Here is a 27,113-nt window from a genome sequence, read left to right as displayed (position 1 = left end):
ATTCCACCATCCAGTATTAATAGATTTATTACACCACATTTTATCGATTAGATGTTCATAAATTTGGGTTACATACTACATAGAGGTAAAAGGCTATTATACAACAAATAAAAGAAGCGTACATTAAATACACTATCATTGCCTATCTATAGAGAAATTCATTAGGTACCAAAATATTTGCTTAGGGTAGTTTGTGTATTGTGTTTATTAGATACTATTATTTTTTTAATGGAATCTATAATATTTTTAGACGAGTATTTTTCTGCCTCCACTGTTTGGTTAAAAAAAAAATACTGTTGGCGGGTTTATTTGTTTTTGTTACTCAGTTTTATAATTCTATGCTTGATTTGTTTGTTTTATCGAGCGATGCTTTTGTGGAACAATATTATAAATGACCTATAAATTGGTCATTTATGAATAATTTATTACCATAACCCAATTACTTCATTATTCTATAAAATATTATTTGTTTAAATATTTTTAACTGAAATAAATAGTGTATGAATATTTAATAGTATAGTAGCTATAGTAATTATACATAATACATATAATTGTTAACTATTGTCTAATATACAATATAAGATGCATGCTAAATGTATTGTTAATAATACTTAGGAGGACCAAATCCAGAAAACGAAACCAAAACAATAAATTTCTTCAAAAAATCTTAAATATTAAAATTATTATAAGTTAACAACAATATTGCCACGTACCTATTTATAAGACACTAATTGTTTATACAGCTATATATTTATTTGTATATACCTAATTAATTAATATGTTTTAATTTTTTCTTTTTTTTTTCCATAGTATATAAATTAATTTAACGCTAATGACCCTAGTAGTCGAAGCAGAAATTTGTAAATTTCATGACCGATAAAAAAAATAATAATAATACTAGGAACTTTGACATTTAATTCGTCACATATCAGACGGCAGACACTATTACCTACATAATATTTTCATTAAAATATAATAGTGTGCTTGCTTTTGGATATTTACAATTTGGCCATGAATATTTTTCTATTATTAAAATTTTGAATGTCATAAATTCATAAACTGGATTTAATTTGACACTTTTATTTTTAAAGCTGTACAGAAAAAATAAGCAAATGCTACAAATTCCTTGTTATAAGCCTTATATTGACGCTTAATCAAATTGCGACTTCATTAAATAATTTATTATAGGTAGGTACCTGTATACGTATTAATAATACAACTAGTAATTACACAACTTTCCATAGCTATATATTCTATACTCTAATTAGTAGATAATGGTTGTTTTAAATACAAAACCATCCATCAATATTGGTTTGTTCAAATAAGTTTTCTAATAACATTGTTGAGAATTGAGAAACTTCAAGATTTCTAGGTCAGGAAAAAGGTCAAAGAAAATGAGTTATTTTGATGGATTTTATTTTAAAAATGTCACACAGGTATCTAATATACAGAGTCAACAACCCCGCAAGGACTTAAGAAAAATTAAATTGTATTGAATCAATCCCTAAAGAATGCTATAAAAAAAATTATAATTGATGTTTAAATATATTTTATTGTTTTTAAATATTTTTATTTTCATTTAAACTATTAATATTAGATTAACTTGTCAAGTTGGATTAAGAATTTATTTAATAACCAAAACAATAAAAAACAACATTATGATAAGTACTTCTAATCAAAGTTTGAGAATTACACACTGGGTTAAGATGTTCTTATCATTTATGATAATACAGCGAAAAAAATATTGACTTAATCAAAACACAATATGTCATACATTTTAGTTTTTTAAGATCTTTCCAGTAGCCAGTAGGTCTTATATAAGATTAGAAATCTAACACAACCAATTATGTGAGCATGTATGATATTAAATTGATTTCAAACTCGTCAAATTATTTGAACTTCATAAGGTTATAACTTGTAGTCTGCTTATTAAAAATACAATGATTTGTTGTACAAATCTAGTTCATCGTTAAAATCGAATATATGAATGTTATAAACTGATTTTGAAATATTTCTACTTATAATTATATTCTATTTTAGGTACTTGGAAAATAGCATCTTTTATACTACAGAAATAGAAAAGATACTAATAATAACTATGATATCAACATACTATGTTTTATTCAAGAACTTGGTTTTATTTTTTCCCCAAGATATGTGTTGTAGCTGCGTATAATATATTTTATGTATTATGTACATTTTACATACCTTTTATGTATACTGTTTATATAATATACTAGAGAAATGACCAGAGAGAAGTTATATTGGTTGCCCACAGAGATACTAAAAATGACATTCATGATATAAACATTTAGTGTTATATATTAATAAAAAGAGCAGGGTATACCTAAATAAGAAATGGCGGGGTTACATCAGAATATAAACTAATTTTTCTCGGCGTATATGATATTTACATTTTGTTTTGTACCATACGCATATTTTTCTTGTAATATTATGATGTAAGTAGGAAATAAATCAATAATCGGCATCTCTTAGGTCTACAAAGAAGTATAAAATAATATTTTATATTGTAATTATCGTATGACTAAATGGATAATTTGAATTTTTATTATCCACATATGACTATTGATTACTTGAAAGTTAAAATTTAAGTATTTAACACATACATATCATCGTCTTACTCAATGGCGAGAAGACACACTCGGCACCTACAATTGTACAGCAAAGCAGTTACTTACTTTCCTCCCATTTTTATTTTTCTTTCAGATGTTACTTAAAAGTTTAGCGAGTTGTATGTTATAGGAAATAGTTGTTTATTTTTATTTCTTTAGCTATATCCTCTCGTTTTGATAACGGTTGAAACTTCAGCGCTTTCGTATAAATACTTAAAGGTGTTATTTTGAAAAAAAAATTTAAAAAAAAAGCAATTACTAGTCAACGCATTCAAGCTAGAATAACAGAATAGTATCATATTCATAAATAAGTAATGTTATAATTTTTTTAAATTGATAAAATATAAAATTCGTTTGTTTTAAAACGTAAAATCTTAATACAAAGTTACTTGTCTTATACTTATATATCTCTTATATAACTCTATTTAATACTTTTGGAAAAATGTACCTACTCGTAAATTATTTTTATTAGCACTTAAGCTTTTAAAAACGTACTTTAAGTACAATACTAAACTGAGTTCCGCACAGAATCGATTTTCAAAAGCGATAATTTATCATTGGCTTAAAATTTATAATCATACATTACAGTAATAAAGTTGTACTTGTCTTGTCGTCGCTTCTTGGACGTGTTTTCAGTATACCCATACTAGGTAGGTAGGTAGGTAGCTAGTGTTTGACTATAAAATCATGTTTCGGTTTCTTATGAATTTCAAACACATTCGAACTGTAGTAATCATGTAGGTTATAGACTTGTACAAAAAATCTACAACCTCGAGGCATGCTATATAAATATTTCGAACTGGTTACAACCTAGTGGATATAGGTACTTTAGTAAAAATTGTGACTAAAAATACGCTGGATCTTCGAACGTGCATTATGCATGGTAGGTTTATATAATTATGTTGTATATTTGTCAGATACGAATAAATAATACTTCTTTTAGTAAACAATACTTCTCATACTTCTCTAATACTTCTCGTCTAATACTTTTACGTTAACATTATTCATAAATAAGTGGTTTTGAGAAAAATGAGCATAATAATGCTAATATATTTCAAACATTATATAATTTGTTTATCACGTTTATCACGTTTATCACGTTTATTTATAATTTTTAAATGTCTGTTCTTTGTTAGACTCAACGATATTAATTTATTCTTAAATCATGAATTCTCTTAACCAGTATTCTCTGTTATTTGAACAACATATTTATTTTTGTCAATATTGTTCATGAATTGCATTTTAATAGTGTTTTCATTTTTTTCGTACAATTCAAAATAATATAAAATTGAGTTCTGAGCCCTCTCATAATTTTGTCACGTTTCTCTTTGGGCGTACATTGTGAGCTGCTTTCGTACGCAAATGTTAATACAGAAACTGCTTTACGCGGATTTCGTGATATTTACAACGAAACGGATAGGTTGAGAACGTCGGTAGATTACTGCTGTAGAGGTTTAACATCCGATGAGCTAAGAGGATATCAGCACACAAATTGATTTCTCTCTCTCTCTGACACATTCGCAACATGGCAAATTTGCGTTTAGCAGAACCAACCCATTACCCAGTTTTGTGAGCCTTAGAATTAGAGTGAACCATTTGAGTATCATCACACTTAAAATTAAGAACATCTATGTTTGACGTTAGTACCTTTTTTAAAAATCTGTTTTAAATTATAAAGGAAGACATTCGTATGTTTAAATGTTAATATTTTACATACTCATAACCTGCATACAAATTGAAGTGTCTTAATAAAACCAACGTACAAACACAGGTAAAACACATGTCCTTTAAATTAAGTTTTATAATAGGTCAATTCACTGAAGTAGGTACTTAACATAAAAGTATAATGCCGGTTCTCCTAAATGCGAATATTCCATGTCCGTTAGTCAGAAATAAAAAATAAATAGTACACCGACATCCTCTTAATGATTTAACCATCTACAATTTACATTACCACATAGGTAATAGGGTTACAGTATTAATATGATAGAATGTTTCTTTTTGTTATATATGTATATATAAACATTACGAGTAACTTCACGCATGCGCACATCATGCACCTACTAATGATACTTGTCGATAATATGGACTACAAAAAGATATGCCGTGGCTCCATCCATGGTATATGATCTAAGAGTGTAATATAATTTTTTTTTAAATCCGGTATTCATAAATGCAATCAATTACTGGTAACTGACATTTTTTTGAAATGGCTATCGCTTAATTCGTAACCTGTAATCTTGAATGTACTACCGGTAATTGGTTACCTCTAATAACAGGATCAGTTCAAAACCGGTTACCGATATTAAAAAATGTTAATGGCAATTTCAATAAAATTTTAAAACCCTGAATTTAAACTTTTGGACCCATGTATTTTGTTCTTTTGGTTGAATTTATAGAGAAAAACATAACATGTTTTTTACTCGTATTATGTTTTTTGTTACATCTGTATAATATAGGTATATTACTTAACTAGATGTAATAAGAATAATCATTACATCCTTGATAAATTTGGATAAATTACTATAGTTAACTCAGTTTTTAACTCTACTTAAAATTTAAAATTTAAATATTATTATGATATTATTGAAAATGCAGGTAATCATATTTTGTATTTAAAATATTAAATGTTTAATAATATAGGATTTATCAAGTTATTTCAATATTCTAGGTTTCCTCAGTTATTTATATTACATTGTGCATTTTATTGATTTTATTATTGCTAGAAGGGGCCTTGCACGTATAATGGTTAAACATAGGATAAACAATATAAACATATCCTGCACTCTGCAGTATTAAATACTTTTATATATCTAGCTATTGTTGTTTTTTAAATATTTATAATTATATTATAATTTAATTGTCGAGTCAAAATGTATATAATATACATATTAAATATATATTATAATTATAGTTTTCAATCATGTTTTACACGAACACGACAATCCCTATTTTATATAGAACTTTCTTGAAATGGAATTATACTTGAATAGTGAATAGCTTTCGGTGAAAATTTCAAAAAATGTGAGGTTCTTTCAATCAGTTTTATTTCGTTGTTTGCTCGTGCAATATAATTCTACCCTTTTGATTTTATTCTTTCTAAACCAACTGTTATACAAAATATATCAAAATCAAACATTGGTATGAGATTATATAACAAATAATTTTAAGATGATTATCTTAATTCGTATTAATGATTTATGACACAACTACGTTTTTAAAATACGTTTAAATACTAAATAGTAACAAAATATATTGTTTTATAATAACAAATCGAATAACATAGGTACACAAGAGTATACGACTGTTTTATAGTGACCTACCTTGATTCGTTATACATTTTGTTCAAATTGATCGATCATCTAAATTTGAATTGATTACCTACTATAATAACATATTGTTAATTAGATTTAAATTATTTTTAATAAAATATTCTGTTTTAAAATATGGATTTACATACAGCGGTTTTCATTTAAAATGTTATAAAATCTAAAAAATAAGCATAATATAGATCATCTCTTAAATATAAATATGTTGGTGAAATTTATAATATAATGTGTTTGAAAAAAATAGTTTATAATTAAAGTGTCTTATTTATAAAAGAGTAGAACTATAATTGAGTTTTTTTGAATCCTATGAGTCTATGACATATAATTTTATGATTGTAATTATTTGTTTGTATTATTCACATTTATTTTGAAAAAGCTATAATTTATAAACAATTAATTAGTAACATATTTTAAACATGTTTATGCGTAATTAACTGTGTGATTTACTTTTTTAGGTTCAATTAGCAATATAGATGAAACTCAATATTTTCATTGCAACAAATCTCAAGTAAGAAAAGTAATATCTGGCGTAGTTGGTGCGGCGTCAAGTGTTACATCTGTCCAAGTAGCAAATTTATTAAGACTTTTCAAAATACCTCAGGTAAAAATCAAATAAAAATTATTTATGAAGTAATTTTATTTAAAAAAAAGAAAAAGAAACTTTTGGAAGTAGGTACCTATTTGAGATTGATGATACATATTAAATATTATTTTTAAAGGAAACCTGCAGAGTTATCAAATATTTTGAATGTTCCATGCCAAAATAATATGTTCAGTAATATAACAAGTTAAATTATTTTTAGTTAATTTTCCCCATTCTGAAGTAGTACATACATAATGGTTCTTATGGATTACTTGTCATAAAACCAATAACATGGAATGAGTTTTTTAAAATATTTTTTTCCCTAATCATGAGTCCTTATTTTTCTGTGCTCGTCCTACATTTTCATCTCCCATTATTCTAACATTTTAATTAAAGATTATAATTATAATTTTCAAATAAGTAATATAAATAATGATGGTTTTTCGTAGATTCTGCGTGGTGTGATAAATGTATTGAAAATAATTGGAGAGGTTTTACAATGATGTGTGTTTTTTTATTGTTTATTTATAACTATTTTTGTGTTTGTCTTCCATAAAATTTGCTTTAATCTTTAGCATCGATGGTAGTATTGGGAAGACATTTCAACATTTTATCTATTTGGTGCTTTTCGTAGTCAAAAGCATAAAATGTCAAATAAATGTGAAAAAAAACAATGAGGAAACGGTGATATTTTTAATTTTGTATTTTTATCATAATTCAGAAACGAATATTGGAGACTTGGATTTTGTATCAAATTGTTATAAAAAAAACAATTTCCTAAAAATTTAATTTTTTAAAAATATTTTGTCGTATTTTTTGAAAATATTCAAATTCTAACTCAAACAACTTCATTATTACTCTATATGTTATTATCGTTATCTGTACTCAATAACATTTTCAAAATATTTCGACGAACTTTAAACTATATACTGACATTTGATATTTTTTCTTTTTAGTTATTTTATGTAGGTTAGTGAGTGTACAATGTTTTCGGCATAAGTTAGTTAAACCTAATCAATAAAATAGATACTTATACTAATAAACATCGAACATGGTATACACTTTTCTTAGAAATAAACGTTGGTCATTATGTCTCTTGTATACAGAATCGTTTTTTTTTCGTATACATTGATTATCATTAAGTTCAAATTGGACACATATGTTACTACTTTGACGTACACTATAAACTTAATGACGACGTACACTAGAAACCAGGTCTTATACAGCATAGTGAGTTCCTCGGGTTTTTTGTTTGTTCGTAGTATTATATTAACTCAATTAATAATTCTGGGAATTATATATATTAAACATAATTTATGGATTGTAAAACTGAAATACTGATTGAAATAATATAATAAGTAAAGTTAAGGAACTACTTCGGTGGAAAAAATTTTTTTGGAAAGAGAATTGGTATTGGTAACCATAGTAACTTAAGTTGTAACGAACTCTGCAATGGCTATGGGCGCCTCTTACCTTTAAGGTTTTACATAGTATAGAAACTTAAAACTAATTATAAATTATAACTATTATATACACTCTGGAGAAGAAAAAAATTGTAATAATAATATGTGCATTTGTATGGTATATTTTAATGTTTTTAATTTAAAAATACTGAGTACTTTTTTATGATAATTAATTTTATCCATATTTTTAAAAACTGCTTTTTAAAATGTAATAAATCATAGTACATGTTTATGATTAAATATAGAGAAGGCAGGACTTTAATCTTGCTTTAATTGTGTCCGGTCACTTTTTTGGAAAAAAAAATAAGTACTTATAGATTTATATTCTAATAAAACATAAACAAATAAAGATGAATGTTAGGAATAATTTGTAAATACATTAATGGGGAAAAATTTGAATTTTATTAAATCAATTTTTTTGGTTGATTAATCGAAAACTACTAATGTTGCTTACAACGATACAACGTAGATATTATTCCTGTTTTTCTGTTGTCTTTTGTTAGTTTTTCTAATTATTAAGAGAAATACAGGAGATGTTTTACTTTTAACCTCCAAAACAGTACAAATAAGATAATATAGAGTAATGATACTAATAGTATATTTAGAGTACTATATGCAATCTTGGAATAAAACAATAATGGAATTCAAATTACTTTGTTTGTAGAAGTATTTCTAGTATTAAGTCATCAAACGGGTTACTCCACACACAAAGTGTGTTTATTTGATATCCTATGGAATCCCGAAAACAAAAAACATTTATTACGTTTTTACTTTGATAATTTATTTTACGAAACAGTTAATTCAGTGCCATTGACTTCTAAAATAAGTATTTGAAGTATTTGGTAAGGTTCCAAGGCAATGTTTTTTCTTATTGAACTACTCCAAATATGCGAAATTCGTAAAGCTAAAAGCTAAGGCCTTTTAGTTGCATTACAACTTAGCAAAGATTTAGTATTTTTGTTTTTATATTAACTATTTGCAATGACAGACTATACCTACAGTGTACATAATAGGTTTTGACTAGTATTTGTTTATTTTTTAATGCATTTAATATTTAAATACAATAATAAATTATCATTTTATTTATTATTATTATTAATATTAAGAAAATAGAAAATATTTACTTCTAAAACGTAATATTTATTTTTCAGACCATTAATATATTTATATGAATAAAAAATTAAATCGGTAAATCGGTCTGCCGACTGATTATTCTGTTTTTAGACAGAGTATAGCAATGCGAAAATACTTTTTAAACTGATTTAAATTTGTTTTTATGTCTACTAGAGAACAGGTAGTCCGCTTTTCCTAATTTCAAACCCCCTTTCCAAAAAAATGATAAATTGAGTTTGAATATTTTGAAATTTTATAATTTTCAAAGTTAATTATTCGTAATTCAAATCAGAAATCTTAAAACGTGGACATTAAAACGAATTCAAATCAGTTTTCTGAAAACTTATAACATTCTACAATAGATAGGTAGGATGTACAAAAAGTACATGCAATTGAGAATAAATTGTCTATACCGTTCAAGCGAGCAACACGAGAGTGTGACTTGTACATGCGCGTGCGTTAGTGCTCCGCTATTACTAATTTTACTCACTATTACTCTTACGTCACACACACTTATGATCACTTACTACTCACACATTTATAACACCCACATGCATGCAATTTGAAAACTGGCTATTTCGAACTCATTGAGAACAGTACTCCGCCGAACCCCCTGAATTTGAATACTTCAAAATGAGTTTGAAAATTAAAGTCATTATTTATATAAATGAATTCTTACTTGTTTAGTAGGATCTGTCGTCATTGATTCAAGATTAAATTCAAAGTCATGTTGCACCGTCACATGGCTGTCTTGAATTTGGTTTTTTAAAAGGTTTTCATGATTTATTCGATACTTTAAAATGATTTTCCAACTTCTATCATTCATTGAACTTTGATAATAATTTTTATGTGTACGCAGTTGCAGAATTCTGTACTGATAAAAACTACCCATAAAATAGGTCAAATGTACTTGATTACTTAATTCAGGATTGAGTTTCCGGGTGTTTGATATGCCGTTTGTTTTGTATTGACTTTGAAATAGTATTAAAATTTACAATACGAGTTCAAATATTTATTTTGGTTAGGTGTATTCCATGACATTTTTATCAAACCATTTAATTAATTAATGTTATTTACCTAAGGTGTACTATTACATTTGTATGTTTTGATTTACTATTTATATTTTATTATGGCAACACATTTTTAATAAACCAATTAATAGAATTTTATATAATGTATACCGTAAAAAAAGGCAAATGCCAAATGGTACCATACTTTATGGATGGCAGCAGTTGTGTACTCAACCATATTAAATGTATAGAAGAACAGTCACTGTCTCGTGAAGAACCTAGGGAATGATATGGTTCAGCATGGTATGAATACTGATTTTTAAGCAAAAAAAAAATCTTTATCACGGTTTTTCAGTACTCAGTGTACATATTCTAAATTGTACAATGATAAAATATAATACTGTTTATAGAAAAAATATTTAATTATTTTGAGAAAAATAAATAAAACATTAATAATATGATAGATACTATAGGTAATATATTTCCATATTAAAAATAATTATGTTTTATCACTTCTTATTGTATAATAATCTGAGCTCATATAAAAATATTATGTACTTACTTAATCTTCTTTGTATATTTGTATATTCACTGATTTTGTATAAGTTATTTTTTCTAAATAGTGGTATGTTAAATTGTTAAAACATTGCTGTACATATTTGTAACATTGTATTTTTAAGTTGTAAACAGTTCATCAGTCTTAATCACATTGATGTGTATTTATGTTAACTATCACATACGTGTTTTTGATCGAAATGAACCATGAAGTTGGTATTCAATTATTTCAATATACCTTCAGTCCTTCAGACCTTCAGGTTTTCAACTAACCTTTTATTTGAATTTTAATATTATCACAACACACTTGTTTATTAATTGGTAATAATTTTAAATCTAACAACGGCAATATTGGTTCAAACATTAATAGGTATTGGAATACATTTAGAACAATTAATTTCACAAAATCCGCTCGGAAAATATATAATTTACTCATACCTATGTTTATATTTTATTATTTTATTATTTTAGTGTTATTATATTATGCATAAACTTGTTTGATAAGTTCTTCAGAATTTTTTTTATTTCGTTTTATTGTTTATTTTTTCATTCTATTATAATTAAATAAAGAATTTTGTTAGTTTAAATATTAAAATAAATTACAAATTCGGGTAGCACATGCATGCTAAACAAAATACAAAACAGTTTGCAAAGCGGTGTATCATACTAGTACCTATATTATAATCTCAATATGATGGACATTATTATTTTATTTTTATGAGTAATGACGGCGATGGCCGTATTATAGCCTATAGGCGTTGCTATCGTTCAGGAAAAAACCATCTATTGTAAGTCAGTTATGGATATAATATAGTTATATCGGGCGGAAAATTGGATTTTAGTATCATTCGACCGCCGCCACCGTGATATCATCGCTGGTGTTCTATCTGTCCCTATATCGGTGTTCACGCACCATGCGATTCATGATTATCAAAGTCCGCTAAAGGACGTATTGTTATGCATACCACGTGCATCAGGGAATTAGCCTTGTGCTCAAATAGACACATATTATTATTGTATACATATATAGGCAGTATTATTATCTCATACACCGTTGCAACCTGTAATGGTATGAAATGTCGGGAAACCGTGTTAAAATAGTGTACATTTCTGGTGTCGGTGTTTGCACATTCAAATTCGTGCACGTTATTAGGTATGTGTTTCCCTTTGTATAAATTTCGTTATCCTTTTTTCTCCATACGGTTAGATTATTACGATTTTGTCCTTGGACCTAACAATGCTTGTAAGATGTAATTGGAATTTATACACGTGTGTGTATGTGTGTATTTTAATATATTTAGGTGGACAATGGACATATCCGAATTTAAGTAACAATTTTGATTAGCGATTGTTTTTATTTTGTAATGACCATCGTTGTGTAGTGTGTGCCTTTGGCTCTGCACAGTAGTATTCACATATGGCAAAGGTATCATGTACAGAGCACAGATACAGCAGGATACACATTTGCGGTATTCGTAAGGATTTAAAAAAGAATATATTTAAAATTTTAAACTGTCCATTATTATACTCTGTACTGCAGTGTTTCCCAACCGGTGGTTCATTGGCCAGTCATAGGTGGTTCGCTGTCCCATAGATTTTTTTTTTTGATACCTGCTGGTCAAAGAAATGCAGTTACGAAAATCACATTAAGTAAATTATTTAGTATAGTAAAGTATAATTATATATTATTTAAGTATAGTTATAAAATGAAGGTCAAGTGATAAAAATTAACATTTTTTGATTAGTTTTGAGAATTCTTGTTAATGAGCGAAAAAAAGGTCCTTCTAGTCTTTGTAAAATCGAGGCGACCTATAAAATATTGTCGAAGTGGTCCGTGGTGGTAAGTAGGTTGGGAAACACTGCTTTATAGAGTATAGATGTATTATAAGTAGGTATGTGTGATAAGAGCTGGAAGAAAAACATAAAATAGAGTTACGTGATTAAAAAGCCAACCATTAGTGACACTTAGCTTGGGATTAATTCGGTTGAAAGAAAATTAAATCAAAAGAACACCCTTTTATTTTGATATTGAGGAGAGGATTTTCGAAAATTGTTGGGGTATGTAAATAAGCCATTCATGAACGGATTTTGGCGTTTCCCATGATTTGGAAAAAACCGTTAATAAAATAGTGCAGCTTCTTCCTTAATTAATTGAATGTAAAGTACGATTTAATTAAAAATACGAAAGTAAGCTTTGACTAGGAGTGTCCGATCAACGGCAGGTTTTAATGCAGGTCCCACGTCAATTTCAAACCATCAATCACTTATATAAATTGTGGGAAAAAAATGTATATTAACTATTAAGTATACTGAACAAAAAAACAAATCAAAAATAACCTTATAAATTACCTTATATTGATTTAATAGTATATGAATGTGTTTTCGTTATTGTAATTCGATACCTATAGCATGTTTACACATTAATTATCGATACGGGTGATTAGACGTCAACTAGCGGACCTATATCGGTGATCAGTAATATGAGCACAGAGAATCAAATACGGCTCAGTCGGTGGTTTAGTCGACGTCAGGTTTTTTTAGTGATGTTAATGCCCAGTATTATTGTGCTTTGTATTATTATTATTTAGTTCGTTTCTTTTAACAATTTGCGACTTTTTTTTTTCAAATCCACTTTATTGATAAGTTAATTGCTGAATGTCACCCTATAATTAAAAAAAAAAGAAAAGAAAGCTGACAGACGAAAGAGCGTTTTACAAAAAGTAGACATAAAAATACTTTTATAATACTTTTTAAAAAGTTTTTGAAATTGAACCGTTAGATTATAAAATTAAAATACATTATTACCTATATAAAGACTATTTTTTTTTATATTCCAAATATTTATTGTTCTTTTATTTGTCAATAAATATATTTTTTCTTTGTGAAAATAAATGAAAGGTTTTTTTTTTGATTGGGGAAAAATGAAAGAGACTAGATTATCCTTATTTCTGGTAATTTGTCCAGAGTGGCACAAATAATATAGTTATTTATGAACATTTCCACAAAATTGTAGTATACGAAAGTCGATTATGGTCATGTTATACATGTAATTTATGAGTACCTATCATGGTCTTTTTTTTTTAAATAACTTGAAATTTCAGCCATTCGCAGATCAAAATCTGGAAATTTCAAATGGGAGTATTTTGAAATCGAATTTTTTATTCAATTTGGTGTGAAATATTTGTTTTGTTTTTGTTTGACACATACAGGACACTACATGTCGTATCCAGTGTAAATCCTCGTGAAGTGTCAGATATCCGTGGGAATTAAGGATATTATAAGAGTAGTATACACTATATTATCATAGTATATTTAAAAATATACACCTCACGGATTATTAATGTGAAGATGTTCAAACCCTAAAGTGACCCAAAATATATTATAACTAATAACGATGGTATTCTGTTTCTTACACATTTTTTTGCAAAATATATTATATTAGTTCATGTCAAGCACAGAAAGATATCTGTTGAGATGTTAGTATAATTCATATTGTAATAAATACATTGTGTGTTGTGGTATCTTATTTTTAAATGTATCTGACTAAATATAATGATAAAATATATGACTAAATATACATCCAAACTCAAATTGTTTTAATATTAACCCAAATTATCTAACCTTACGTCCATCATTTAAAACATACTCAAAGATGTTTTTACATAAATTATCTCATAGCCATAATAACAATCTAATCTAAATATTATAGTCTAACTCGAGATATTCAGACTCGACATTTTATAATGATTCTCATGAATATTATTTTATATAAAATATGCTATTAGGAAATCTAACTGTACATTTCAACTGTCTCCGAATTAAATTTATACCAATATCGCTTTATTGATCTTATCACTACTTTGATTAATTATTATATATATTATATTATATTATCTTTACGGTGTAAGGCGTAAGCTATAATAACTATCTGTTAAAAACTATTAAAAATAAAATAAAATAAATAAACTTTAAAATGCAGCAAATATATTATTTGTTGCATTCCGTGTTGTTTATCAACTTGGGTAATATAATAATTTTAAATATAAAAATTAAATCTGTATTAAGATTAACTAGGGATGGATAATAAACTTGGCAGTCAATCAAACTTTTTTTTTACTTTATAATTTTAATTTTAATTAATGGCCAATTATTATACGTCTATAATAACTTACAGCATTTATTATTTTTTTTTTCATCAATTAATCAATCGACACTTTACAGTAATTCGTATTTTATATCATAATATGTCTTATTATCATAGGAATCACATTTTTAAGTCATGTGTCTCTCATCTCGCAAGAAGGACTGATAAAGAAATAAAAAAATTGAATTATGGCAAAACGTGAAAATGAAAAGCTCATTAAAAATAATTTATATGGGTCACGGAAAATATACACGGGTACAACTGTCTAACGTCTTCGATAAATTAGACTAGTAACTAACATAATCATTTTTATTTAACCTATTTAGGAGTTTTAGAAAATAGCTATTAGTTTATAATTTGAGATTTGTTGTATGATGACAATCAATGTTGCATGAGGGAAAGTTTTGTTGCATGAGGGCAAGTAATGAAGAAAACATACACCCTAATGGAGCGATTTACAACGAAAAAAAAGATTTTGGATATTTACTAATTTGTATTGATACGAACATATTGTTATATGATAAGCATATGTTGAGTTTTGCTGAAGTAAAATTAAATACTATTTTGTAAAGTTTTGTAAAGAACAAAATCATTTCATTTTTATGCTGATATATTATGGCAATACAATTTTATATTGACTTAATATTAACTTTTATATTTTGCAATTTTTATTTATTACCAACATTGAATATAAATAAATGATGGTTTTAAAAATAAGTAGATTACAGATTATTTTTTTCTACGAAAAGAATATTTTTTTAAAATAAATATTTTAGCTTGGTACTTACATGAAATGATATTTTATCATTTTGTAATATTTTAAACACAATAACGAATGGGGATATTAAGTTTATCCAAGAGACGAATTATATTGGATGAAATTTTGTGTGAAAACATCCCGTGTGAGACAGGTGTAAAGTAGATCGACTAAAGTACGGTAAAGATTTATCATGGACTTACAAGGGTACATAGCCAAAAGGGAGTCAAAACTAAAATCTTCAATACTTGTCCTCGAGAATTACACACAGCCATTTATCTAACTGTCTCCGTTAAAACTGACTTGAGAGTTGGGATAGATATTTTACTATCCTATCCATTGCAGGGTGTATTTTAAATTAATTTGTATTAATAATAAATTTAATAAAGTGAACGATTTATCAGGAAATCAGAATATTAGAAGTAAACAATATTTTAATAAAACACTTAAATTATATTACAATTTAAAGTACTTACCTGTATTATGTTTAATTTGTATTATATAACTTTACTGTTTATAATATGATACCTATTACACCCTTAATAATATTTTAACATAATGTTATATTAAATTATTTACCTTAGCTGTTAAAAATTATAAGAAATTGTATTTTTATTTCGGTGTTTAAATATTTTTCTTTTTAATAACTGTAATAATTCGTTCATAAACAAAAAGGTAAATATTTTTTACGAGTTTATTACGTGCATTAATATATAGTGATATAATATTTTCATTGTTTTAATTTCAACACATCTCAATATGTTTACTGTTAAACTACTCAAATAGCAGTGTTCCAAATATTTGATAAGTCAATGTAAATAACTAATGACATACCTAGGTCCTGGAAGTTAAGGGAAATCTGATGAGTGATGATTATTAGATTTTTTTTCTTGTTCCATCGGTCTGCCAGTATTTGTGTTCTTTATGATTCTTATATTTTCCTTCGATACGTATGTTTTTTTACATCCTTAAAGTCAATAGCTACGCATATATCATATGACAAATAACCGAATATTAGTTTATACTGTTAGCGCAGGAACATATTTGACACAACATAACAAAACGGAAACCCTAGGTTCGGCTTCAGATAGTCTGTATTTCGACATTATTCTCGTTTGTCATTCCCATCATATCAGCCAAAAGAACTATAAAGATGAAACAATTTCTCTTTCTTGAGAGCATATATGTGCTGTGTACACATATATGTATGATATAATACATTTTACGTATGTTGCGAGCACACGCCCATATATTTTATACGCAGCACTTTTACAGAAAAAGTCAATAAAATATTTAATTTGTTTGACTTTACGAGAAAATGATATAGGTAATATGAAGAGTGTTTGGTAAATATCATGCATGTAAGTAGAAAAATAATATAATTGAAATAATTGAGCTTTTTTTTATTTGTATTTATGTTGTTAAATAATCTGAGAGTTTACTTCATGCAATTTTGTATTGGAATAATGTTTGTTGTAAAAATTGAAATACATGTTAACTAGTGTATTACCCTACATATTTCTGTAAAACGATAAGAGTTCACTATATTTTGTAACTCCTTCATTATATTAGTAAAGTTTACACGTATTTTTAAAACAATAAAATAAGACGAAAACAATGGATACTAAGTATAGGTTTGAACTGTTAACTTCTATATGCCACAAATAGTTGTTCAGATAAAAGTTGTCAAAATTACTCCCCAGAGCAATTAATTTTTACAAATAAAATATAGTTTTCCAAATGTATTTTAGAAACACGTTTACAGCCATGCCATATATTTATATTGGTGTTGCTATATTGCATCACAAAGTCATATAACGAAAAAAATAATTCTTAAAAACTCTCTTAAAATTGTAATCCAATGGTTTTTTCGTTGTTCCTGATAGTTTCAGGTACCTTCGTAGTATGTCTTGTATTAGAAAAATAATTATGCATTACAATTCAAAAACTTATATCATGCTTCTACTTTATAAAAAGAGTATTATAATTTTATTTTTCAGTTAATATTCTATTTCTATGGCAATTAAAATAAAAATGAACATTTAAACTGTGTTAAGGCCGTAATACGTTCCGGAAAAATATCATACCTTAAATGTAACACATTTGGGTATACATAAATACAGAGTTTTGAGACGCCTAGAAAAATAACACGTTTATTGTTTGTACTTGAATATTATACTGACATAATAAACTTTGTTTTATTAATTTAACATTTTTTGGAGCCTATTACATTACCTAGTGAATACCACGTTTCACTCAAATAACGTATTCACCTAGCTATTGTCAATTAGATTCCTGGGCAATCACGTTGGTTTATTGAATAAATCGCATCATAATAAACACAGGAAGTCATGTACAGGTAGTGGTAGAGGAATCGGGATCCGACTTCGATCCTAATCGGCTGGTGATGGTCCCTAAATCGTTTACTGATACTTTGGGGAGACACTATTTATTCAATAGTTGGGGAATATATTTGTTTTGGCATGTACGTGACGGCTTCAGCAAGTGGCTGCCCCGGGCGACGGGATCAAGGAAGCACGTGGTGTGTTGGAAAGGTAGAAGCTCAAAAAATGGCTATTTTCGGTTGTGGAACATTGTAGTTCGTTGGTCTTGATAAAAACATTTTTGGTTTGCTCGACGATTGATCGATAAGGGCTCAACGTTCGTAGGATGTCCTAACCTAGGATTTCCTGCTCACTGTCCTCGTGGTTGCTAATATGTTTTTAAAAGCGTATCGTTTACCGGACGAATCCATAAGTAATGTGAGAGCCTGTCTTGTTACTTTCAAATCACCTTACCAGTAGCCAATAGGGTTGGAGCTCAACCCTGCGTTTCTATTAACGTATTTTCTATTAAGATGTGGTCAATGGGCATACGTACGTTGTTTGGTATTTTCTGTTGTCTACTTTGGTATGGTTTAGAAGTTAATGTATCGTTGGTGGTCGTGGAAAACCCGGTTACGTTAGGTGTTCGAAAAGTCTTCTAACACGGATTCCCTACTATAAAATAAATGTTGGTTGATTATTAAAAATGTAAAATCAATCGGACGAAAAAAAAATATGTATGAATTACATGACTTGTAATTGTTTCAGAGACATTTCAAGTTTAAATATTGACAAAATTGTATATTCAAGCAAAAAGTAAAGATTTTTACTATTTTATTGTAATTCAAAAAATTGAGTAATTATGAACCTATATTTATCTCTTTGTATGGTAGCTGATATATTGGTATTCATTTATAAGTGAACATATAAAAAAAAGATACGATACAAAAAAAATGTATGATATTATTGTAAGATATTAATAAACAATTAATTAAATAATAATAGTTATATGTACAACCATATAATATATATATATATATATATATATATATGTATGCTTGAAATAGTTTCATGTATGGAATGGGTTTGTCACTGAATTTGATTTAACATATCCATTGCAGTCGCATTATGGAGAGGATACTTTAAATGTTCAATATATAATATCTTTCTTCCTTGTGAAAATAATGTAAAACAATTATTTTTAATTAAATTATTAATAATTATTATGTTTTTGTTTTTAAAACAATATTAATTTATTCGTTATAATATTTAAAAAAATCTACATACTAAGTATACGAGACATAATAATGACAGTGATAATATTATTTTTCTTGAAAACCTTTTATAAATTAATAACTTTTTAAAAATGAGCTGTATTTTTCATAATTCGTATGAACATTTAGTTTAAAAATATGTTTTAATGCACATTTATTTGTATTCTATTTAAATTTTTTTTCTTATAATCTGTTATAAAAATACGCAGTTATTTTTTTAGGCTTGAAATCCGCTCAAACATAAACCATTTTAAATTTATTTAAATTTACATATTTTTTTTAAATATTCATGGATGATATAAATATTATATATATATATTAAGCTACATTGATCATTTTTTATTTCGTCACTTATATTCTATACTAATATGAGTAGCCTATAGTAGTACAGTCGATCATGTGAAGTTTTTAATATACCTAGGTACCTACTTATTATATTATGCATAGTTGATATATTCGTTTCATATAAAATAATATACATGTACAATAATAGAGTGATAATAATATAAATTATGATATATAATGTGAACATTGTATCATGTTGATCATAAGACTATGTTGTCATTACGTAGGATATTTTGTAAAGCTCATAATGACACTTTGAAAAATGTACAGAAGCTCCATATACATAGTTTTACGGAGTAAAATTTAATATAAAAATCATAATCATAAAAACTAGTCACAAACAAAATTGTATTGATATGAACAACTGTTTTAAAACATTTTTTAATATAAATTGTTCAATACACTTTGATGGTTTAATGCATATATTGTATACAAACATTGATAACAGAATATATTAAATTTTTTTTCAACAAATAAATAAAAACAAATTTTGAATGAACTTTTACAATTTATAATAAAAAAGAGCATGTGTATTTTTTTAATGTTTATTTTTAAGTAACTGTAAGATAAACTTAAAAAGACTTTGTATTCAATTTCCTATCCCTATAGGTGTTTACATTTTATGTATTTTTAACTAGAAAATATTTTACATATTTTCGTTTATTTGATGAATTTAACAATGTAAACTTCTAAAGTTCATATAAAAAGTTGTAACTGACTACTGTATATTTTTTATAAGTTTCCATTACTAAATAATACATTTATAATTGATTTAATTATATAAATTTTATCATACATTATTACATTATTCGAAAATAAAATTTTTTTTTTGTATTTTCTTTTGGAATAAGTAATATTTTTTTAGAGTTAAAAATATAATACCGGAAATTAGAAAATCATATCAATATAGAAATGTAAAAAAAATGAATAAGTAATATCGTGGAAGAAAGATAGCTTTCAAAAACTTATGTGTGACTCATTTATTTACATAATTTTAATTATCTGATGTTATAAGTTGGTATACAATATGTCTAGTAGGTATTAGGTAGTATTCAAAGAAAATACAATAATTTAAGAATGTATATTATGCTGTATTGAGTATTTTATTTTTTTTTACAATATTTTAGTTGTTTTTTTAAATTTTCATACATAAAATAGCTTTTGTGAGTTTGTAAATATGTAATAAAAGTTCACTGACCTTTATAGTTATACATATAAAAATAAAAGTTTCTATCACAATACCTCAACCTCAATGCAATCAAAAGAAATTGTAATAATATACCAATACACTAGATGTGTATTGATTATTGGATTCATAATAATTTTCCTATTACTTTAACGAAAATCAAAGGAGTCAATCAAAAAGAGAAACAAAAATTCAATTAAAAAAAATCATTATCAAACACAAGATATTAATACTTAAAGCTTAAATGTGTTTATGTTTTATTATTTTTGATTAAATTTTGTTTCTATCGTAAATCGTCCAAGCCTGTTTATGTACTTTTTTTAATATTAAAGGGTCTTAACTATGAACAAAAATATTATACCGTCATCGCCATTTTTAATATATATATATTGGATTTGTTCTCTATGATGTATAATTAAATCTTTGGTACTTCATCGTAAAGTTTTGGAATTTTACGATGGTATTTTTTTAGTTTTTTGTTTATATATTTATTCATATGTTATACTTATAAGTGATTGTGTTATTACTATTATTATTTTCAAGATTGTATTAAAATCGTGGTTAAAAATATATTTCTTTCAAAATATTCAATTAATTTTAATATTATACATGGTCAAACAAAAAAAAATAAATTGTAATAATTGATTTATAATTTTTTATTCGCACTGCTAGGAATATAAAATATTTATTATTTGTCGTTATGTGTTATTATTATTATTACTTACATTATCCGCTATTTTTCTGAGAATAACAAATTACCATTTGCCGTTAATTCATATATTATAAATAACTGGTATAACTCTTCTATTGAAAACGACAGCTTATTTTTGGTTTATGGTCAAAGATCATAGGGTTGATGTGGGATAGATGTTAACTCCGTAAGGATTTAAAAAAAAATCAATGACGATTATTCTAAGGAATTTTACAATCGATAAAGATTAATGTTTTCTGAATCTGGCATATGACACAAAAATAAAATAAAAAATATATCAAAGTGTAGCCTTTCATTTTTAGCTTAAAAAAATTCATATGAGATATATTTTATTTTAGTCGACCATCGGTTGATACTCAATTTTATAAAAACACTGTTTTGATTTCCCTATTTTTAAAATAAAGAAGTCTCATTATTTTCTTCCTAATGAATAATATTTTATTGATGTTTTAAATGTAAATCCACTAAACATATTATTTTATTATACCTGAAGTTAAACGACCATACAATATTCAAATTTAAATTTTCTTTCGACCGAAAATTAATTAATTCGTTGAATAAGTTGATTATGTTATTATCTGCAGATTATGTTATTATCCAGTAAATATAAGTTTACTTTAATATTCTATCAAAATCTAATGCACTTATAATGCTAATTTATTCCAATTATTTTTCCCTATACTTTGATAATTGCTTTTAACTCCTAACTCAAAAGTATATAACCTGTAATCGTTCATTAATTGTCTTATATAATTACCCTACTTATCATATCTGTATGAAAAACATGAAAATAATATCCCAGATTAAAAAATACCAATTAAAAATATAAAAGTATAAATATACAAATTTATCTTCGCATTATTTACAATTATATATATTACTAAAACAATTGAACTTTAAAAAAACTCTAATTTACTAAAGTATGTATATTTATAAATTATAACGTAGCTTTTGGTATCACATCATGTAAATGATATCAATAAATCATATAAATGCACATTGATAATAATTCTTAATTTATGTCTATATTATGAAAAACTCTGTCTCTACATTTTTCAATTTCAATTTTAAATCTGTTTTAATCATCACAAGTTCAATAAAGGGTCAATTAAAAATATATTTTTAAGTTTTAGGTTTATTAGGTATGCTTGAGTTTTATTCGGTAAAAACATGTGTTCCAAATTACCAATTTTAAGCTAATTAAAAGGCTAACTTTGTTATGAAAACCATAATTAGTTGTACTCATAAATTTTGACTTAAAGATATTTCAGTCTGATAGTATCTACAGACTATTTACATAGGTATCCAATAATACGATTGTATCAAACGTTTGATCAGTTTTAGTTTTTGATATGACGTAGTTTTTATTTTATTGGACGTTAATCCTAATCTTATTGATATTATATTTTATATTTTATCAATTAAATTGTTCGACTCAAAATAATGTCAACGATTGCTTAAAAAAGATAATTTTATCAAAAATAATCATGAGGCAGTAATCGTAAGCAAAAAAAAACATATCTGCTAGCGAATAACAAATTATTTTTATTTTGTAGAATATCGTGGCTTCGTTATTGATTTTGACGGAAAACCACATGCGAAGGAATATAAACCTGACCATTTGATATGTGCTCTTTTTACTTTGCTATTTCAGCCTAAACCCTTTTGATATATGGACTTCATATAATATTATGCATTCTAGTGAAATACATTAATTTACTATTGGTATAATTAATTATGCTTAAACAATCACAAAACCAATTTTGAAATTGATTTATTTTGGAATTATTGATTTGCCTATATGTATAGTTATATAGTAATTTTAAGGTTTAATTTATCATGCATACGATCATTATAAGTTCTAGTTGTTCGTATAAGTTTCAAAATTACTGTAACAAACAAAAAATGTAAATCTTAAAAAAATATTTGACTATGTGAATATACTTAATGATTTTGTGAACCAAATGTTTTAAAGAAAATTAATAATTGTATTCTTTCTTTCAAATTAAAAAATATATAAAAACATATTTATTGGCCTATCTTAAAAAAATATTATATTATTTTGGAAAATAGTCTTACCATAAGGAACTTTTCATAATAATTTAAACTTAAAACTAAAATATATAGTATTATACCATAATACAAAAGGTACATATACAATTATTCCATCAAATAGGTATATTTATTATATTATTTGTTTGAATTTACAATTTAACTCCATAGATAGTAGGATTATTATACAAAATTGAATAAACTTCATAGTTTTACTCGTATGTATAATTTTTTTTAGTAGTTGATATATTATGTCAGGTAATTAATTTAGTAATTTTCTTTAGAAAAACAATATTAACAACAATTCATAAATCAAAAAATGTAATTAAAATTAACATACTTGCAATAATTTAATTTTGATGTTACTATGAAATAAATAATACTACAGTTAAAAACAGTATAAATAAAAAAATCTTAGATGTTTATAAAGTTACAGATCAACATCTCACATATTATAGGCGCATTGCCGTTATTATTTATTTTTATAACTTTGGTAAAACTGTATGACCTAAATTTTACCGCCATTTTTGTTATAATAAAAAGAAAACACTAGTGTATTGGATCTTTTCGCAATTCAAATAAAGTTCTTTAATACTCCAACCAAAATATGTTTCCATATCTTGTGTGGCCTCAGTAAAATCCCGATTATTGGACCTTTTACTTTTAGTGTTTTCATAATGCCTTGTCAGTGTTAGTGTACCTAGCTTTGTGGACAAATCCGACCGAGATAGGTAATCAGCCTGAGGTGGATTGGACAGAGGATACATCGCTTGGAGTATTTTAGTTTAAGTGTATACACTTCATGAGAAAATCGGTTTAGGCTTACCCTGGGAATATGAGCAAAAAATGTAAACAACACTCATTTTTAACACGATTAAATCATTGTCTCTGTTGAACAATTTTTAAAATTTTTTAAAAGGTCGTTGTAAATAGCAAACTGATACAGAACCAAGGATGTAATGGTGTATTCTTATCCCATTACTTAATTTGAAAATAAATCAGGAGTAGGTTCTTTACAACTATAGTAAAGTCCAATCCGTAAAAAAAAAACATTAACTTTGACATCTTTTTTTGATCCCTATGGGGTTGAATTTTTAAAAATCCATCCTTAGTGCTGGCTTACATTATGTAAGGAACCGCTGTGAGATATTTAGCGTTTCTATAGACTCAGTGATGTGGATTGTGCGGTGATATGTCAGTTAGTTAGTTTCTTATTTTATCAAATATTTGGACACAGATTCTTATAATTACTATATTGACACTAGATTACGAACATTGAATAACATTTGTACAAAATTAAAATTATTATAGTTCGCTCGTAGTGGACATAGTGTTTGGCTCTAAAAAAATGTTCATGGATATAAAAATTGAAAACTATTAAGGAAATATACTGAAATACCGAAGATCCACAAATTATCTACATAATATGTACAATGTACATGGGTACATGTTCTTGCTCAGAAAATGGCGAAACAAAATTAATTTGATGACATGAGTTCTTTATCTAGTTTACTGTTAGGTGTATAATGTATATATAAATTATGTCATTCTAGGTTAGCCTAATTATTAACTATAACTCGTATTAAATATTAAGTACGAATTATAATTATTTAAATTGAAAAAAAAAAATTATTAAGTAATACAATTTAATACTGGAAATCATTTTTTTCCGTTGATTATTTTTTTTTTCAACTTTTGTATTTTCTGATCATTTATGTTAATTATTTTATAAATAGATTTTTTAACCTCGTAAAATTATTTTAAAAAATTTTTTTATCTACATTGAAAACTATTGGAACTTTTAAACGAGTTAAACTATTGATTTGTATTATTTTTTTCAGTTTTAGTACACATATTAATTTTTGAATTAATATTGGACATTTATTATGAAATATGAATTGATTTCTTGCCAATGAATATCTATAAAATATATTTTTTTTTGTAGATGTGCAAAGTTTTTTCTGTACAATGCAATTAATGCATCATTGTTTGTTTGTGTTTTGATTGAAATTTGGAAATAAAATATACATAAACATACATACCATAAAATGTATAATATTTCTAATATATTTTAATATATTAGCAACATTTTAGAGAAACTAAATTATGGCATGATTAATTTGGTTAAGTTGCTTAACTATGCAGACACTTATGTTATTTGAAAAGAACAAATGATATTCGATGCATTATAGCTTTTAAATTGGTATTTACTTGTGTATCATTACCTACTTAAACATATAATAAACAAATTAATATGTTAGACAATAGTAATTGCACGATCCTGTGTAATTACATATTCTAAAATGGATACTTCCCCAAAGCACATTGTATCGTAGATTTACAACATCAAATAACTTTGACGTGTAGATAATAGTAACAAACTATTATAACAGAAAATAGTTCATATTTAGTCAGGATACTGTTATCATACTGACATACTAGCACTCTAGCCTTTAAGTTAATGGGGAGTCTAAATATTTGCCTGTGTCACGCTATGAAATATACTTCTGATGTTGAATTATATCAAACTTGATGATATCAAAAAAATTGTGAAATCATTGGTCATACACATTCATGCTGATTGCATGCTCATTAAAAAAAACTAATATTATTTTTTGAATGGATTGTATTGATTCAACTGACAAGTGATAATTATAAATATTATTTTGATTCAAAAAACATCTTGAATATTATTTCACTAATGTTAATTATTTACAAGATACTTAATGTCTGATATTCGTATATTATTTCAGCACTTGGAAATATACAATTGTACTATAAATAAAAATAAAAATAAAATAATATAATAATAATATAATATAATATAATATTAATACATAGAATAATTATTTGGCTATTTTCTTTAAACATATAGGTAGATAAGTTTTATTATGCTACAACCACCTAACTATTATTGTTATACAACTTACTATATACAAGTGTAATTATAAATATTTTTTTGTTGCTCAATCTGTAAAAATAAATGAAAATAAATAAGTCAATGTAACGTTTGAATGGAGATAAAAAAGACACAATTCACAGAATGAAGAAACCTTGGAGGAACTTCGACACTAAGATCATATGAATGTAAAAATTATATATTCAAAAACATTTTTATTAAATTCAGTTTCAAAAACCTTCTGAGAATTTTAAACATAATATGTCGTATAATGCCCTAAATTGTTTTCCAACTTAAATAATATGACCCAGTAGTGTTCGTTTTCAGAAAAGTATTATACTTATTTCTATCGTGCGATTAAACAATTCAATCATTTTTTATCCCTTTTTATTCTTGGTAATATACTGAACTAAATTCAAATATTTAACCATATGTTGTGTACCTACTAGGTTTATATAAACAGGAATTAATGTATTATACAATAATTTAATTTTTAATACTTGATAGTACCAATAAAATGGACATTATAATTAATAACTAACGATACGTATAAGTCATGTAAATAATTTCTAGATTATGGTTGTAATAAGAAACATATTGAGTTAAAACAATTTTGTATTACTATATTCTATAAATGTGTAGGTATTTGTTGATTTTATGACAAACGTACAGATTTCTAATATATGCATGACTACTGATCACTTTTATAGTCTATCGAAAAGTTGTATTTTTTT

At 25.8% G+C, this 27,113-nt stretch overlaps 1 protein-coding gene across 1 annotated transcript in view; it reads left to right on the top strand.

Annotated features, from left to right (window-relative positions):
- The window catches only part of LOC111039391 (metabotropic glutamate receptor 2), a 170,691-nt gene that overhangs the window by 35,521 nt on the left and 108,057 nt on the right, over positions 1-27,113 (top strand). The window contains exon 3 of the mRNA XM_022322901.1: positions 6,418-6,563. Coding sequence (XP_022178593.1) covers positions 6,418-6,563 — 146 coding nt within the window. The remainder of the gene's footprint in view (positions 1-6,417; positions 6,564-27,113) is intronic.

Source organism: Myzus persicae, unplaced genomic scaffold (genome assembly GCF_001856785.1).
Source record: "Myzus persicae strain clone G006 unplaced genomic scaffold, MPER_G0061.0, whole genome shotgun sequence".
NCBI lineage: Eukaryota > Metazoa > Arthropoda > Insecta > Hemiptera > Aphididae > Myzus > Myzus persicae.
Note: the sequence above shows the minus strand (reverse complement) of the source record. Positions and strands in the feature narration are given on the sequence as shown.